The 17,473-nt window shown below is 39.8% G+C and overlaps 1 protein-coding gene across 7 annotated transcripts in view; it reads left to right on the forward strand.

Moving 5' to 3' along the window:
* diaph2 (diaphanous-related formin 2) overlaps positions 1-17,473 on the forward strand; it is a 728,830-nt gene that overhangs the window by 571,140 nt on the left and 140,217 nt on the right. For all 7 annotated transcript variants that reach the window (XM_041797008.1, XM_041797014.1, XM_041797011.1 and 4 more), the window contains one exon: positions 17,255-17,419. In XM_041797008.1, coding sequence (XP_041652942.1) covers positions 17,255-17,419 — 165 coding nt within the window. The remainder of the gene's footprint in view (positions 1-17,254; positions 17,420-17,473) is intronic.

Here is a 17,473-nt window from a genome sequence, read left to right on the forward strand (position 1 = left end):
GAATAGAATGGGAAGTTTGCTAAAATAAAGAGTGTAACACGTGTTATTTAAGTTTCCATTATAGTAAGTATTAAAACATTGCAATGTGCTTTTCAGAACTACAGAAGAACGTCTTGTTTCATTGGACACCTGTCTCAAAGTCAGGTGTTTTCTGGGAAGAATGGAGTTCAGAGATGAATGCCCACTTGGGAAACACAGTTTAATGACAATCAACTCACCACCCCCTCTTACAGACCACAGGCAAGAAGTCACTAACTCAGTGGGTAACTTCACTCATGGTGCAGAAATGTCTAACATTATAAACAGCAGTAATCCACTGGAAACATGAGCAAAGGCATCCCAGCAGTGATAACTGTACAACAGGCTGCATCTAAAAACATTTAAATACACACTTAAAAAACACTTCTCAACACTCTGCAGAAGGGCATGATGGGAAACTCAGCAATCCAGATTTGACTGAATGCATTAACACTGTAAAGGAACTTCAAAACTGAAGGCTATTTAACTCAGAATTGAGTTAAAATTACACATAAGCGGATAAAATTAACTCTGACATGTTTAGAACTGAGATTTCAACACTCCAGGTTTTGCTTTGTATACTGTTAGAAACGTAAACCTTGTAGGTGCTGGTTTGATTGAAAAGACTCTAGATTTAAAGACTGAAAAGTGACCTGTGGAGTTGGGAGGTATGGACTTTCCAGATCAAAAAGCCAATCACCTGTGAGACATGGGAGCCGAGGAGCTCCCAGAAAGATAAGTTGTTAGAAACTTCCCTGAAACCTGCAGATTTACATTAGTGATATGGAGTAATGTGAAATGAATGCACGCAGAGACAGAGAGAACAGCTCAGAGCTTAGAGAATTCCTAGAACAAGGTAGAGATATTAAATATGAAATTGTAAGATCAGTAGAATAAAGTTGTGATATTGTGATACCCAGAATAGACTCAGGCTCTTGCACAATCTTCTCTGAGTCCTGATACTTCTGGCAATGTGGTGCTGATGTGCCAAAAGATTATGTATCAAGTTATTTATGAAACGTATGCCAGAGTATAACTTCTCAACACTTTCAGTTTAGGGTGGACAGCTAGCTGCTCTTCTGTTATTCTTCTTTAAAACAACATACAGGCCAACCATAATTACCCCTTTATTCTTAATATAGGACAATTGTATTCTCCATTTACTCAGTTTTTTTATCCTTTAATGTAGCACTTATACCTGTTTTAGGAACCAGAGCATCCAGTTTCAAAGAACACTACAACCCCAGTTCCAAAAAAGTTGGGGTGCTCTGCAAAATGTCAATGAAAACAGAATGCAATGAGTGTCAAAGCATGAACCCATATTTAATACCCTTATTTAAAAATATATTTTTTACCATTGTGTAGCATTTCCTCTTCTCTTAACAACAGTCTGTAACGCTTGGGAAATGAGGAGACCAGTTGGTGGAGTTTTTGGAGAGGAATGTTGTCCCATTCTCTTTGGATGTAGGTTTCTAGCTGCTCTTCTTTGACTGATTTGATGATGCTCCAAATGTTTTCTCTTGGTGAAAGGTCTGGACTGGAAGCAGGCCAGTTCAGGACTCAGACTTTTCTACTGTGAAGCCATGATGTTGTGATGGATAAGGTATGTGGTTTAGCATTGTCTTGCTGAGATAGGAAAGACCTTCCCTGAAAGAGATGTTGTCTAGATGGGAACAAATGTTACTCTTAAACCTCACTCTACTTTTCAGCATTTATAGTTCTTTTCCAGATGTGTAAGCTGCCCGCGCCAAAGGCACTAACACAACCCCATACCATCAGAGATGCAGGCTTTAGAACTGTGCCAGGACCAGAAGCTCAATGGTCCTCCTAAGTGTGCAGGACTAAGGGTGCCTGTGGTTTCCTCAAAGAATTTCACATTTTGATTCATTTGACCACAGAACAGTTTTCCATTTTGCCAAAGTCCTTTTAAATGAGCTTTAGCCCAGAGAAGACAGCAACATCTCTGGATCCTACTTACATATGCCCTCTTCTTTGTATGGTCCAACTTTGAGTGTCATGTGGATGGCATGACCAATTGTGTTGACAGGCGATGGTTTCTGGGAGTGCTTCTGAGACCATGCACACAGTGCCCCAGCTTTTCTGGAAATGGGGTTGTACAACGCACTCCAAATGTTCTCTACAAATGGTCCAGTATCAGTCTTTTATTACCAGTTTCATTTCTAGACACATGCAGCTATAGTGCACTGTGCTACACTTGTAATGTATTTAATTTATCCAGTCAGGAAGTCATCAAATATGTGAGCAATCCCGAGAAAGGCTTTTGCTGTTAAATAACAGTTATTATCTGTTGATGCTGAAAAATAGATGTCCAAACCACCTCCCAGTAAAAACAAAGATCTTGGCTTGACTGTTGTGAATATCCCCAGATACAAGTCAGAGTACTCCATGGCTTGCAGAGTTTAGGGACATAGAAGTGGATGATGTGTCATGCACATTTGGTTGAACGGTAGACTGTGTGAGAAGAAAAGACTGCTTTCATTTTCCTACAAGCCGGTGTATTTGTACTGAAGGACATGAGGTGGTGGTTGGATTCATTGAAGACAAAATCAATGAAAGTGCAGCTCTGGTTATGACCAGTAGCTCAAAGATTCCTCGTGGGCTGTTTTCTGAATAATAAATAATAAAACCTGCACTTATCTAAATCCTGCATCTTGTCAAAATGCCCAGTTGGGCTTCCTGCGGATGCTCAGCTGTGTAATATTGTTTACCAGCTTGCGTGTGTTTATGACATGACATGTCTGTGTTCTTTCACATACTTGTCTCTTCAAGGGGCCATCTCATGAGCCGTTGCAACGCAGAGGTAGGGATTGATGTTTACCGATTAGATCAGCGTCGGAGGGGAAGTGAGAGACTTGACCTTTTACAGTTTGACAAGTATGAACATTGTAAACAGTGGATTTGCATTGCCATGTTTCCACTCTAGAAATTACACAGAAAGGCAACGGCCCCGGGCACCGATATGACATGAGATTGCTTTGAATGAGGATGAAAGGCTGACAACAACCATAAAAGGTTATCAAAGATGATATTGTGTGTGAGTGTTTGTGTGTTCACCACTCTTCCTAATAAGACTGAGCTGTTTTCTCAAACACTCGCTCACTGGCGTCATTATGTCGGACACCAAATGGTTTTTTCCTGCACTCTCTCCCCTTTTTTTAATAGCCTATCCATGATTCAACAGGTCATTCCCATGGACCTAATCCTCTCATATCTAATTTATATCATCTCTTTTCCTTTATCAGATGTAGTCATTACAACCACCAGCCTCTCCCCCCTCATTGAGTTGTTCCAACACCAGCTGGGCGCTGTAGTGAAGAGCTTTGAATGTTTAAGCAGAGGCAACCTTCCTCTCCACAGGTATAAATATTTCAGTGAAGAGACGGGCAGAATAAATTGACAGGAAAATTGACATCAGATCTGGCTTTTAATTTCAGGAGAAAAAAAGAGGCCGGCTGCTGTAGGGGAGATGATGGAGAGGAGTGTAGAGAGAGAAAAGGTTACGACCTCCGTGTCAGAGTGGTAATATAATTCACAGAGCCTCTGATCCGTGCAAAAGTACATCCCTTATGGTTATGAAAAATACATGTAAATGCTATCTTTGTGTATGTATATGCATGCTGGAAACACAAAGCAACTTCCAGAGCAGGGAAATTCTTAATACATTGTCCGTTATAAGACTTTAGGAAGCCTTTGAGGATTTCCGACGTCACTAAGAACATTGAAGGTTAAGAGGTGAAGCCGGAGTCTGATCACTGCAGCGGCATACTGAAGTATTACATTAATTACATTCTGTGAAGGGGAGGGAGAGGGCATCGAATAATCACCACCCTGTTGGCACCTTCTGTAATCCAACTGAGAGACAGCACGAGAGAGAAAGGGGGAAAAAGTGATACGGTTAGATGTGTATGTGTGCCGCCACAAAGATGGATCAACAGGATAGAGTTTCTCAACGGCACACCTTTGATTTTCATCCAAGATGCTGTTTTGATTACTTTGGACAAAGTCCAGCAATTTTCAGAGAGTATTGTTTCAGCAAAGCATTCAGTTTGCTACAGATTTAATTATTTTCACCATGTGAGATGAACCTGACTTGAATTCTTTATTCTTGTGCACAACAGGCTCCTACTTTTCCCGCATGAGCTGACATTGAAGGAACTCAGATTTTTTGTGCTTTGTTATATTTTAACTTTAATTCATTTTTTCGACATTAGTGTAGTCATTCAGCAAATGCATTTTGGCTTTGCTGTTTAAAGACAATTAACACTTACTTCTGCTTCAGGAGTAGATGCAACAGTGTTCAGTAGTGGTTTTAGCACGACAGTTTGGAATGAATCTTGGAGTAACTGTTGGCTGTTGCAACTGTCAGTCTGTCCACAACTTTGGTCCATGTTTGTGGAATTATCTCAGCAAATATTGGATGAATGGACATAGTGTCAGGTTCAGACAGTCATTCTTCCCCTGAAATATGATTTTTATCTCCGCTAAGGAGGTTATGTGATCGGGTGGGTTTGAAAGAGACGAATTTAAAGAAATATTGCACTAAATGTGGATCTTGATTTATATATATATGTGCATATTTATACACTCAGCATTCAGCATTACACATGATGACAGTATTACTGCAAGACTGGTCTACATTTAAGCGCACAAGGCTTATTCACATATGCACACAATTCCTGATTTTTTATGATGAGCTGCACATGTGAATGCAAACAGACACACTTTTTTAGTCAGACTTTACCTTTGACTTCTCCACCAGCCTTCTTTGTAAACTATCTGTGTGAAGTCAGAATGATGTGAGACACAGACGGACATATGTAGGAGGGGATGGTGACACTATATTCTACATGATGGCAGTCAGCAAAGCGAATGGTCCATGCTTGATGCTTTAATAAAACTGCTTTATTACGTTTTCTTTTCACCACTAGGAATGTGTGACTCTGCTCCTTTGTTGCTACTATGAATAAGTCAGACTGCACATATCTTTATTAAGGCAAAAATTGGAATGTAGTCTATTTTTGATCTTATGAGTAGGCTGTAGTAAAGTGAAGTAACAAAGACTTTATATTCTAATAAAATATCATTGGAAGCTTTAACCTTGAAGAAGAAATAGAGAAGAAAAATGAATATAAGGCAAGAAAAGAAACAGATTACAACTCAGATCTAGTCTTTCTTTTGGTTTTGACACAGTTCCTTTGCTTAAAAAAAAGTAGTACAATATTTCCTTCTGGACTTGGAGGAAAATTGTAGTATTGCCATAACAAATACCTCCTTTTTCATGTCTGTCCATTCATTAAAAGGCAACAGGGAAGGTTTGAGCCGTTTTGGTGTGAAACATCTCAATAAGTTTTGAACATGCTGCCTTGATGTTTAGTGCTGACAGTCATTATATGCAGTTGATGATTTGTTATAACTTTGGCAGTTTTATGATTGCCAGATGGATTGTCCAGATTCCATGTCTGTCTTCAGGCAGATCCATTTTGCCAAGTTCCAATCTGAAACTAGTGTTCCAGGTCTGAGAACGGACCAGACCAATCCATGTCATTGAAGGATAATGAGGTGGTACCTCTGGGCGGGTTTTAGTTGCACCAGATGCTGGTAGCAAAGGCTGTGTCGATTTACTGATGATACCAATGTGTGCTGGATAAGTAGCATTGTTGCTAACAATCCTGGCTAAGTTTGACTTCATCCTGGAGCTGAAAAGTGTGTCAAGCTATTATTGGGTCTGATGTAAAAGTAATTTATTTGTGCCACTTTTTAACCTCCCAATTTGGCCATTTTTGTTTTGTGGCTTTTCATCAATGTACCAATGGCCAATTTTCCCTTTTTTACACATTTTTGTCACTTTTAAATGGCTTTTCACCACTTTTTCTGACTTCTGACTCATTTTTGTCACTTCTGAATGGCTTTTTACCACTTTTACTACAGCTTTTGCCACTTCTGACCCATTATTGTCACTTCTGAATGCAGTTTTTGCCATTTCTGACCCATTATTGTCACTTCTGAATGCAGCTTTTGCCATTTCTGACCCATTTTTGACACTTTCAAATGGCTTTTCACCACTTTTTCTACAGTTTTTGCAACTTCTGACCCATTTTGTCACTTCTGAATGGCTTTTCACCACTGTTTGTAAAGTTTTTGCCATTTCTGACCCATTTTTTCTCTTTTAAATGGCTTTTCAACACTTTATCTGCAGCTTTTGCCACTTCTGACCAATTTTTGACACTTACAAATGGCTTTTCACCATGTTTTCTACAGCTTTTGCCACTTCTGACCCATTTTTGACACTTTCAAATGGCTTTTCAACAATTTTTCTGCAGTTTTTGCCACTTCTGACCCATTTTTGTCACTTCTGAATGGCTTTTCACCACTTTTTGTAAAGTTTTTGCCACTTTGTATGTTTTGCCTGTTAACCTTTTTTTCCTCTTTTATCCAAATTTTCCCCTCGTTATCCCATTTTAAGTATTTTGCTGCATTAAACCAATATTTACCCATTTTTGTCCCTTTCCACCCATTTTCCTGCCTATTTTGCCTCTTTTAACCCACTTTGCCACTATTAACCCCTTTTTTTTACCAGTTTTTAATGCATTTTTTTTTTTGCCAATTTAGTCCACATTTCACTCTTTCTTACACTCATTTTTGCCACTTGTAACCCATTTTCACCTTTTTTTCTGCATTTTTTTTTTTTTTTTTTTTTACAATTTTTTTGGCCACTTTTGTAATTGCCTGCTGTTTTTTTTTTTTGCTTCTGTTTACCTATTTTTGAGAGTTTAACCCATCTCTATTCTATTTTTAAAGAAAAATGCTTCACATCTGAGGAAGGTTTTATATAAGGCCTACATAAATAAATGAATTAATTGTTGCTTTGATAAGAGTTGTTGTTTTTTGGGTAAAAAAAATGAACATGATTATCACAGCTTAACTTGATCAGGCCTGCTGACCTCCATGGGCCCCCCATTTGGTGGGGCCCTGGAATGCTCTCCCCTTTATGGGCGGCCTTGAGTAGAACATTACTGCTTAAACAAAATAACTCAAAAGCACAGTGATGAGATTCAGTCCATTCAGATTTGTGCCTGATTAATTCCTTTTCAACATCCAGTACACGACCTCTTTTAAATTTTGGCAACTCCTCCCTCCGTCCCGCCCTGTCTCTCTCTCTCTCTCTCTCTCTCTCTCTCTCTCTCTCTCTCTCTCTACACTAAGCCCTTCTCCTCTCCCCCCTGCCACCTCAGTGCTGGGTCACATCCCATTTTCCTGGAACTGGCTGCTCTGTTAATTCCCTGTGAGAGCTCCGGAGTCTGTTGCTAAGCTGTGGCCCAACTCAGGACACTGTCAGCCTCTTTGCTGCACGCCCTGTGGACCTCCCTCTGCTTGTATTCTCCCTTTAGAGCGGTTCTGTCAGCTTCACTTAGGAGCATCACATAGAGTGTGGAGGAGAATGCTGTAATGCCAGAATAAAGTATACATAAGCCTCATCACATAGCATTAATGAGGCGTTCTTCTTCTCTTTTTGCCTTTTCACTCCGTCTGAGTAAAGTTGGGAAAAGCTATGCTGGCAAAAATGTGAATTTCTTATATGAAAGGAGCGCAAATTTTGGATTTTCATTGAAAAATTCAAGCTGTTACATTCACATACGCTGCAGAAAAGAGCAGCGAGAACTCCTTTTTACATCTAATATTCTGTTCTCTCTCGCTCTGTGTCCGACCGCTGCTCTCCATTCCTTCATCCCCCTCTCGCTCTCAACATGATGGGTTGTGTCAAGTCAGTGGGCAGCTTTGGTGTAATTTGGCCCACAGGGGCTGTTGGCAGTAGGTGTGGGGATAAAGGGAGCAGGGATGGTGGGGTTTGGAGAAAAGCAGGCTTAGTGTGGGGCCTTGGATGCAGGGGCCAGCGAGCACATAGGAAAAGCATTAAATAAACATTAATGCAACTAGGTTACAGGAGATTTATTAAGGAGGCTTTTTGGGCCCCCACTGTAGGGTTTTATGCAGCACTTTAATAACTCTCTCATGCACACAGGTAAACAAACCTGGTAATTTATTGCCGCCCTCATAGGTGGCCATTGTGGAAACAGTTTCAACTTAGTTTTGGCTCATGAATGTTTCTCCCCCCCCTCCTCTTTCTTGGGTTATATCATGAGATTGAATGAAGTCAGACTCCAGGAAAGCTTCTTTTTCTCTCTCACCACATCTAGGGTAAGTCTGACTTGGATATGATTTTGATGTCACTTTGTGGTGTTAAAAATGAGCGCCCTTAATCGCAGCTTACTGATGGTAAATGTACCCTCTCTGGCACGTCAAACACGCAGATAAAAAGTGACTGATTAAACGCCGTAATGAGGACACTGTGACAGGACAAAAAACTAATTCTAGATTTTCACAAGGATGATTTGAGCGAGGGAATTATAAAAACATGAACTCGTGGAGCGCTGCTGTTGACATCACATTTCACATCTGACATTGTCTTTGTAAATCAACGCCGTTTGATATGACGCTGTCAGAAAGTGGGCTGACTGAGCTGTGGAGGGAAAAGTTGAGCGACTAGTTGCTTTTCCTAAAGCTTTATGACCTATAATTGATTGTCCTAGATTGCATTCAGAACAAAGATTCCAATATTATGCAGAACTTTAAGATAAAGTTCAAGCTCTAAATTGCCCTTATGGAAAAACAGATGCCGTCTAATCTGACTATAAGCATAAAAAAATGCACAGACTCCATAGATTACTTTGGAAGCATCCATACTTGCAGCACTGAGCCCTCCAGCCCTGAAGCGATTGTCCTGCCCTGTGTTGGTGAGCTTCAGTGCACATAAAGTGCAGGCAGTAGCTCTCCTCTGAGGACGGCTTCAGGAAGAGGGCAGAGACTGACAAACAGAGTCGGGGCAACCAAAGGCTGCATGTTGCTCTACCTCTAGACTCTTCGCCTCGCTTCTGCTTTGCTTTGAGGCCAACAGAGACACAGCTCAGACAGCATACTTCTGAAAGTTCACTCTGAGTAGGAGAGAAAGAAGGGAGTTCTTGTTAGAGCGAGAGAATTTAATGGAGAGAATATCAAGGGGAAGTGTAGAAGGAGAATTATAAAGGGAACGGGTTTGAAAGAGGCAGCGGTGGACAGGAAGAAAGGAGAAAGGAATAGAAAAAGATTTATCTTTGGAAAAGGAGAGACAATAAAGACTACAACGACTGTGAGAAACTGTGGGAATGAAAAGAGTAACGGACAACCTGACAGGAAGGCATTCAGAAAGTGGATGTGTGACTGTGTGCACGCGCCTCTTCATTCTCTCTTTGTGTGTGTGTTTGATGAAGACTCTGCTGAACCGGTTGTGTTGCTGCAGGACAATGTGTGTCAGGCTCCATCAATATGACATGTCTTTGATGTGGAAATACAAGGAGCAAAAGCACAGCCAGCCTCAGTCCAGTCCCCAGCGGGACGCAGCTACTGCTGCGCACGTGCACACATGTGTATTTGAGTTTGTGCAGGGAGACCAAGTACGGGCAACAACGCCTACTTCTACCTGTCGCGTGACGGCTGCCTCTCTCTGAAATGCTGCTGCTCGCACGTGACTCCGCTCCTACTTCCAGCTCCATCTTTGTAAGCCAGGTGCCTTTGATAACGCCCATTAATGGCAGGATGCTTCACTTCAATCCAACATTGATTCCATTTAATAAGAATGTGGTCAGCAGTGTTAAAATTCACACTTACACACTTTTACACACATTTTTCTCACACACATTTGCAAATTTATTCAAAATAAAAATACCTGAAATATCACATTGACATAAGTATGCAGGCTGTTTGCAAAAACACTTAAATGTGCAAATGATAGGATTAAGCAGAAGCCCCTCTTCCTTCTAACATCACCTGATTGGTCATGAGGTCTGGTGGGGTTACACTGTCTACATCCTGTCAGTCAAGTCACTACACCAATGTATGGCTCTGTGATCGGCAAATCTGACATAGCAACTGTAGCACCAGACAAAAAAATCATGTTGTCTGAGCCGGCCTTAAAGTTTCATTGCAATCAGTTATGAATGATCTCTGGAGTAAACACTCTGCCACCTGGTCAGTCTTCTCCTTTTCTCCTCTGAGCTTCACCTGACATCGTTCTCTCCTCTCATGGCCTCAGCTGAAGGTCACTGTACTGTTAGATACACTTTAAAACTTATATTTTAAGGTAGGAAAGTCACAGGTGGTTTCTTTAAGACTGCATTTTGTGCAATAAAAAAAGAAAATTAAAAAAAGGGTAGGATTACATCAATGTTTGTGCACATACCACTGAAAATAAACGTTTTTCAAGGAATATACAGTAATATTCTTGACCTTGACAGTAGATGCGTATCTAATAGACATTCAAGAGCCTGTAAAAATCCTGACTATTCCTTTGGTTTGTGTTCAGCATACCAACTGGCTGGCTCTCTTAAGTGCAATGTAATTGTTACTAACAGAAGCTACCTGCACTCAATGCAAACCATGCCAGAGAATAGTGTTCTTTTAAACATACATTTTTGTGACAATACAGCCGTTTAGACTCTTATCCTTTGGCGTCTTTCCACTTTAAATTGAACGTCCTTCACTCATGTTTCATCTCTAGAGCTGGAGTTCTTCACAAATACAATATAAATGGCTGTTCAGTGTGACACAATCTTACATTGTAGGTAAAGGTTAAATACTATGAAGTGAAAATGAAGACATTATGTTTGATCTCTTTACACTCACATTTATCGACAGTTAGAAAAGGAGAAGCATGAGTTAGATTGTACTGTGCACTAAGCTTATTTATTAATGGATGTAGCGTCGTCATCTCTGCACCATGGGTACATTTCAGGGCAATTAGTGCTCATATGCAGTCGCCTTGGCAACATACACAGTCTGGTGATACAGCATGTAGCCTGTGACAGTTGTCTAGATAGTTGTGAGCAGGCTGCCATTATTATGTGAAAGCCACTGTTTCTCCACAGTCCTGTTTGCTTGTTTGTTCTGGCATCTTGGTAGACGTCCATCCTGAGGTCCAGGGAATTTTCTAGATCCCTGGGCAAGTTATTAACTCAGAGCTATGAATAAAAACCTCCACGTGTGAGGAATCAGGTTCACTGTACATATGTTTACTTTTATAGTGATTTGAAAAAAGTATTTGGAATTTCTTTCCTTTTTTTTTTGCATATTTGTTGTACTGAAATGTTTCAGATAATCTAACAAACTTTAATTTGAGACAAAAATAGCCAAAGCAAACAGAACATGCAGTTTTAAATGATGATTTCATTTAAGAACAGTCCAAACCTACCTAGCCTTATGTGGAAAAAATACGCCCCCCCCCCCCCCCCCCATCATACCATGGATTAGCAGTGATCAACCACATCTTTTGGAAAGCTGAATACAATCTCACCAGCCACTCCCAGGCCTAATTACTGCCAGATGAGTTGAATCCAATAATCCTATATATAGAACCTGTCTGACAAAGTGAAGTAGGCTAAATGTTCTCAAAAAGCAACACATCATGGCAAAGAAGTACAAGGACAGATGAGAAACAAAGTCATTGACATCAGTCTGGAAAGGGTTACAAAGCCATTTCAAAGGCTTTGGACCCCAGTGAACCATGATGAGAGCCATTAAGCACAAATGGAGAAAACTTGGAATAGTGATAAACCTTCCCAGGAAGGTTTCTACCACTTTTTGCTACTTTTTGCCTACTTTTGCCACTCTTTGCTACTGTTCTCATTTTTTGCCACTTTTTTTAATCTTTTGCCTTTTTGTCCCTTTTTGCCCATTTTCACCGTGGACCACTTTTTGCCCCTTTTTTGTCCATTCTGCAACATCGCGCTGCTACTTTTTTCCTGTTTTAGCTGCTTTTTGCCATTTCTTGTCCATTTCTGCCAGATTTTTCTGCCTGCAACCCATTTTTGCTGCTTTCCCTTTTTGCCACTTTTAGACCATTTCTTACATCTTTTTTACTTTTTGCCACCCTTCACCCATTTTTGCCAATTTTAAGCCCATTTTCAAGACTTTGAACCCTTTTTTGCCTCTTTTTCTCCCATGTTTGCTTTGGTTTTGCCACTATTTGCCCATTTTTGTCACTTTTTATGCCACTTTTTGCCCATTTCTTACTACTTTATGACTTTCTTGCAACTTTTCACCTTTTTTGTCGATTTTTAGCCCATTTTCACAACTTTATAGCCTTTTTGGCCTCTTTTTCACCCATATTTGCATTGGCTTTGCCCATTTTTTGCCCTCCTTTCCCACTAGTAACCCATTTTTGTCTCTTTTCACAATTATTTAATTATTAATTCTATTCCCAAAATAGTTCTTTGTTCATACTATTTTATTTTCTGGCATCCTAACATTTGTGCACATCATGGCCTAGCTATAAATTTTTAAATTACTTTCCTAATAGTTCAGTGCATCCATCCACATTGTACACAATACTAATAAAAGTTAATTCTGTTTTAATGAAGGGGTTAGCTTTGTGAAAAGGCTATATTGTACTAAAGAATAAATAAATGAAGTTTATGTTTTGCTGCCTTGATAAGAGTGGTTATTTTTCAGGTTAAAGATTAAACATGGTTATCACAGCTTAACTTAAAGGGATACTTCAACATTTTGGCAAATTTGCCTATTGCCATAATTCCTATAACTTCGTTTTCTTTAGTTGTTGGTGCAAGCTATTTTTAGATCTGGGGGGACTGATATACCAGCTGCACAACACTAATGCTATGGAAGCAGACAGTATTTTTTGCTTTCCCTTGTGAAACTCATCAAATACACAATTCAACAACTCCAAAACGCTCTAGTGGACAAGTTGTGACCTGTACATTCACCACGCTGTGAAATAATCATGGAACATTACGAGACAGAGATGTTTGAAAGTTAAATGCAAAGCCAGAACTACACTCCAGACATGGCTGCTGCACTGTGTCCCTCCGCCCAGTGGTTTACTCAAGAAATAGTTCCAAGTAATTGCTTCATGTGTTGTAATGTTAAATAATTATGTTATTATTTCATATTATTTCACGATCTACCTTATCCAGTTTCTAATCTACCGCCAATCAAAAATGAATATGCTAATTGTAGTGCCGGCACTACGCTGGGTTCTATAGGGTTGACAGTCATGCATTTTAAAATTCAGCTGCTAACCACAGCTACCAGAAGTAGGCATTGCAAGCTAGAATCTGACTTTAGATGTTGCTAGTATTTCCAGTTTCACACGCTGTACAGCCCTTACACTAGGGAGGAGCAATTGCTGAATGAACACTTCTTGATCTAAAGGCATTGCTTTAGACTCTGTTGTAGATTTGATTTATATTTTATCTCAAAAATGTAATTAAGCATGCACTTAAAAGGAAAATATCATGCTTTTTGATTCTATGCTGACGTGGTAATTTATTTCTTGCTTTTTGGCATGAGTCTCTGATCTCTGCTTCAGATTTTAGTTAGCTGTTTAAATATTTACCCCCCTTTTTACTTTAAAATTAACAAGCTATCTAACAGTCATTTTTCCATTCTGTACAATCAAATATTGTTCAGAGGGGCATTTTAAATGAAGCTCAGTTAGAACTGACTGCAGTGTTATCATTGGGGGAGGATCAGTTTCTCTAATAAATGACACAGCACCATATGGTGTTGTTCATGGTAGATTGCTCCCCTGAAAGAGATTGTTCTTTACACGTCTCATTTTAAGATAACTGAACAAATACTTCTCCAGAACGCTACAACTCTGTCAGGAGTTTAGATCTTCAAAAGACATCTTTCTTTGACAAACTTTTACTTTTTACATCTCTCCGCAGGGCCCCTAATGTTTTTTTCAATGCAAGTGGAGTGAGGGGGAGGTGGACAAAAGCAGAGATAAAGGCAGTTTGACAGAAGCACGGGGGATAAAACAGGGCCCAGGCAGACAGGTGAAAAGAAAAAGGCATAGAGGTATAGAGAGATAAAGATGCATCTATGGGCCCTGTATGTGCTTGCCAGGAGCACTTTTACAGTGCTGTTAAAAAGACTTTGCCCCCTTCCTGATTTTTTATTTTCTTTGCAGATAATAAAAGATATTCCTATATTAGACAAAGATAACCCAATTAAATACAATATGAAGTTTTTAAACCATGATTTCATTTATTTAGGAAAAAGCCTTCCAAACCTACCTAGCCCTACGTAAAACGCCTTTGCCTGGTTGTCACTGTGGAAGAATTTTGTCCCTCTCTTTTTTGCAGAATTGTTCTAATTCAGCCACATTGGAGGGTTTTCCAGCATGAATGGCTTGTATAAAGTCACACCAAAGCATTTCAGTCAGATTTCAGTCTGGTCTTTGACTCGACCGCCCCAAAAACTTGATTTTGCTTGTTTTAATCCATTCAGAGGTGGACTTTGTGGTGTGTTTAGGTTCATTGTCTGGCTGCATAACCCAAGTGCTCTTGAGCTTGAGGTCATGAACTGATGGCTGGACATTGTCCTTCAAGATTTTCTGCTAGAGAGCAGGATTCATGGATCTGTCAATTACAGCAAGTGGTCCAGGTCCTGAAGCAGCAAAGCAGCCCCAGACCATCACACTACCACCACCATGTTTGACTGTTGGCTTGATGAACTAATGTTGTAGTTTTCCTCAAGATGTAATGGGACACACACCTTTTAGAAAGTTCCTCTTTTGTCCGGTTGGTCCACAGAATTTTTTCCCAAAAATCTTGGAGATAATCAGGGTGTTTTTCATCAAATGCGAGACGAGTCTTTGTTTTTGGTCAGCAGTGTTTTTTGCCCTGGTTTTCCCCCATGGATGCCATTTTAGCCCAGTCTCTTTCTACATGTTGAATCATGAACGCTGACCTTAACTGAGTCATATGAAGCCTGCAGGTCTTTAGATGTTGTTCTGGGTACTGTTGTTGATGTACTCTTGGGGTTATTTTGGTAGGCTGGTCACTCCAGGGAAGGTTCAGCATTGTTCCAAGTTTTCCCCATTTGTGGGCAATGGCTCTCACTGTGGTTTGTGCAGTGCCAAAGCCTTAGAAATGGCTTTGTAACCCCTTCCAAACTGATTGTTGTCAGTGACTTTGTTGCTTGTGTATTCTAGAATTTCTTTAGATTGCACCAAAATGGCTTGATGGCAGCAAAATCTGACAGAAATGGACAAGAATTAGTAAAAAGTAGCTAAAGCAGGCAAAAAGTAGCATCGTGATGTTGCAGAATGGGTAAAAAGGGTTATGGGTGAAAATGGGCAAAACCAGAGTTAATGCAAATTTTATTTTTTTAAATAATGATTTTATTCATTAAGAGCATTATTTGATCTTTTAACTTGAATAATTAACACTCTTTTCAAAGCAACAGAACATGAACATCATTTATTTATGCTTTAGTACAATATGGCCTTTTTCAAAATGTGAAGCCCCTTATTTAAACAGAATTAACTTTTATTAGAAATGTGTACAATGCAGATAGATGCACTAAACTAATAGGAAAGTAATTTCCAAATTAATTGCTAGGGCCAAGATATGCACAGATGTCAGGATACCACAAAATAAACAGTTGAAACTGAGAGAATTTTTTGGGGAAATAGAGTGAATAATTGATAATAATTGAATAATAATTGTGAATAATGTGAATAATAGTGAAATGAAAGTGAATAATTGTGAAAAGAGACAAAAAATGGGTTACAAGTGGCAAATAAGGGCAAAAAGTGGGAAAAACCAATGCAAACATGGGTGACAAAAAGGCAAAAAAGGGTTTTAAGTTGTGAAAACGGACAAAAATTGGCAAAAAAAAAAGGGGGCAAAAAGAGGGGAAAAAAAGGAAAGCAGCAAATGGGTTGACGGCAGCAAAATCTTACTAGAATTAGTAAAAAGTAGCTAAAGCAGGCAAAAAGTTGCAATGTGATGTTCAGAATGGGCAAAAAAAAAGTTTAAGAGGCAAAATGGGTAAAAAAGGGCAAAGTGGTAAAAGTAGGCAAAAACATGGTGCCGAAATGGGCAAAAAGTAGTAGAAAACCTTCCTTGGAGGGTTCACCACTGTTCCAAGATTTCTCATTTGTGGATAATGGCTCTCACCATGGTTCACTGGGATCTAAATCCTTAGAAATGGCTTTGTAACCCTTTCCAGACTTTGTTTCTCATCTGTCCTTGTGTTTCTTTGCCATGATGTGTTGCTTTTTGAGATCTTTCAGCCTACTTCACTTTGTCAGACAGGTTCTATTTAAGGGATTTCTGGATTCAACAGGTCTGGCAATAATTAGGCCTGGGTGTGGCTAGTGACGCTGAAATCAGTTTTCAAAAAAAAAAAAAAAAAAAAAGTGGTTAATTACAGCTAATTTTATCAAGGTAGGTCAATGACTTTTTTATATAAGGCCAGGTAGGTTTGGATGGCTTTTTCCCTTTTAATAAATGCAACAATCATTAAAAAACTGCATTTCTTAGTTGAGAATCTTTGTCCAGTATTAAAGTTTGTTCATTGATTTGAAGCATTTAAGTGTTGCTGAATATCTTCAGTTTTGAAAAAGAAGATGAAAATGATTGAAGGCACACCCGAAGCGATGCACATGAAGTCAAGGTTAGTGTGTGTGTAGTGTGGCTGTTCTTTCTCATGTGTCAGCACCTCTAAGCTTGTAAATGCACATGTATACAAATAGGTACGCATGTCTCTGTCACATGAGGTTGTGTCATGCTCATCCTGCCCTAGATGTGTGAGTCTTGGAGTGTCCAAGTGCAGTCTCCATGAGGTCAGTGGCTGCTGTGATAATGCTTAACTGATGCCGCCTGTCAATAGCCATTCACCAGGAGAAAAGTGCTCCGCCTGTTCAGTAAATTACACAGTGCGACGTGAGCAGTGAGGTTCAAAACAACCTGACCCCACTGTTGTTGGGAGAAACAATAGAACAATGACTGCAATCAGCTTTTTGCAGCAACCATCTGTGTCATGCTGCTGACTACAAAACACCTTTCCATTACTCTAGGGCTGCAGCTATTAGCTCACCGTGTCATGGACTCCAGAGTGAGTTGAAGAGGTTATTGTAATGGCACATTAGATTGTCTCTGACCCTTCTTTATCCAGCATTTTGTTTTGCTGACCTTGACAAAGGTGAGCTTTTTCAATGCTGTAAAGCTTGTGAGGTGATCAGTTCTCACAATGGCTTGTTTTTTTTTCCCCCACACAGATTGGTCTGGTGTTGTTTTGCTGATTACAGTAGCATTTTCATGTCTTTGTGATGATTATTCCCATGCTTTTTCCTTAACTCCATCCTTCTCACGGCTTCTCCAAGCATGCCCGGGAGCAGTATGAAAAACTGTCCACGATGCACAAGAACATGCAAAAGCTCTATGAGAACATCGGCAGCTACTTTGCCTTCGACCCCCACTCGGTCAGCGTGGAGGAATTCTTCGGGGAACTTGCCAACTTCCGCATCCTCTTCATGGTGAGTGTTGCTTTATGTTTTTGAATTCTCTGATGTTTACTGTTCCCTCAAAGC

The sequence above is a fragment of the Cheilinus undulatus genome, linkage group 10 (assembly GCF_018320785.1).
Source record: "Cheilinus undulatus linkage group 10, ASM1832078v1, whole genome shotgun sequence".
Taxonomy (NCBI): Eukaryota; Metazoa; Chordata; class Actinopteri; order Labriformes; family Labridae; genus Cheilinus; species Cheilinus undulatus.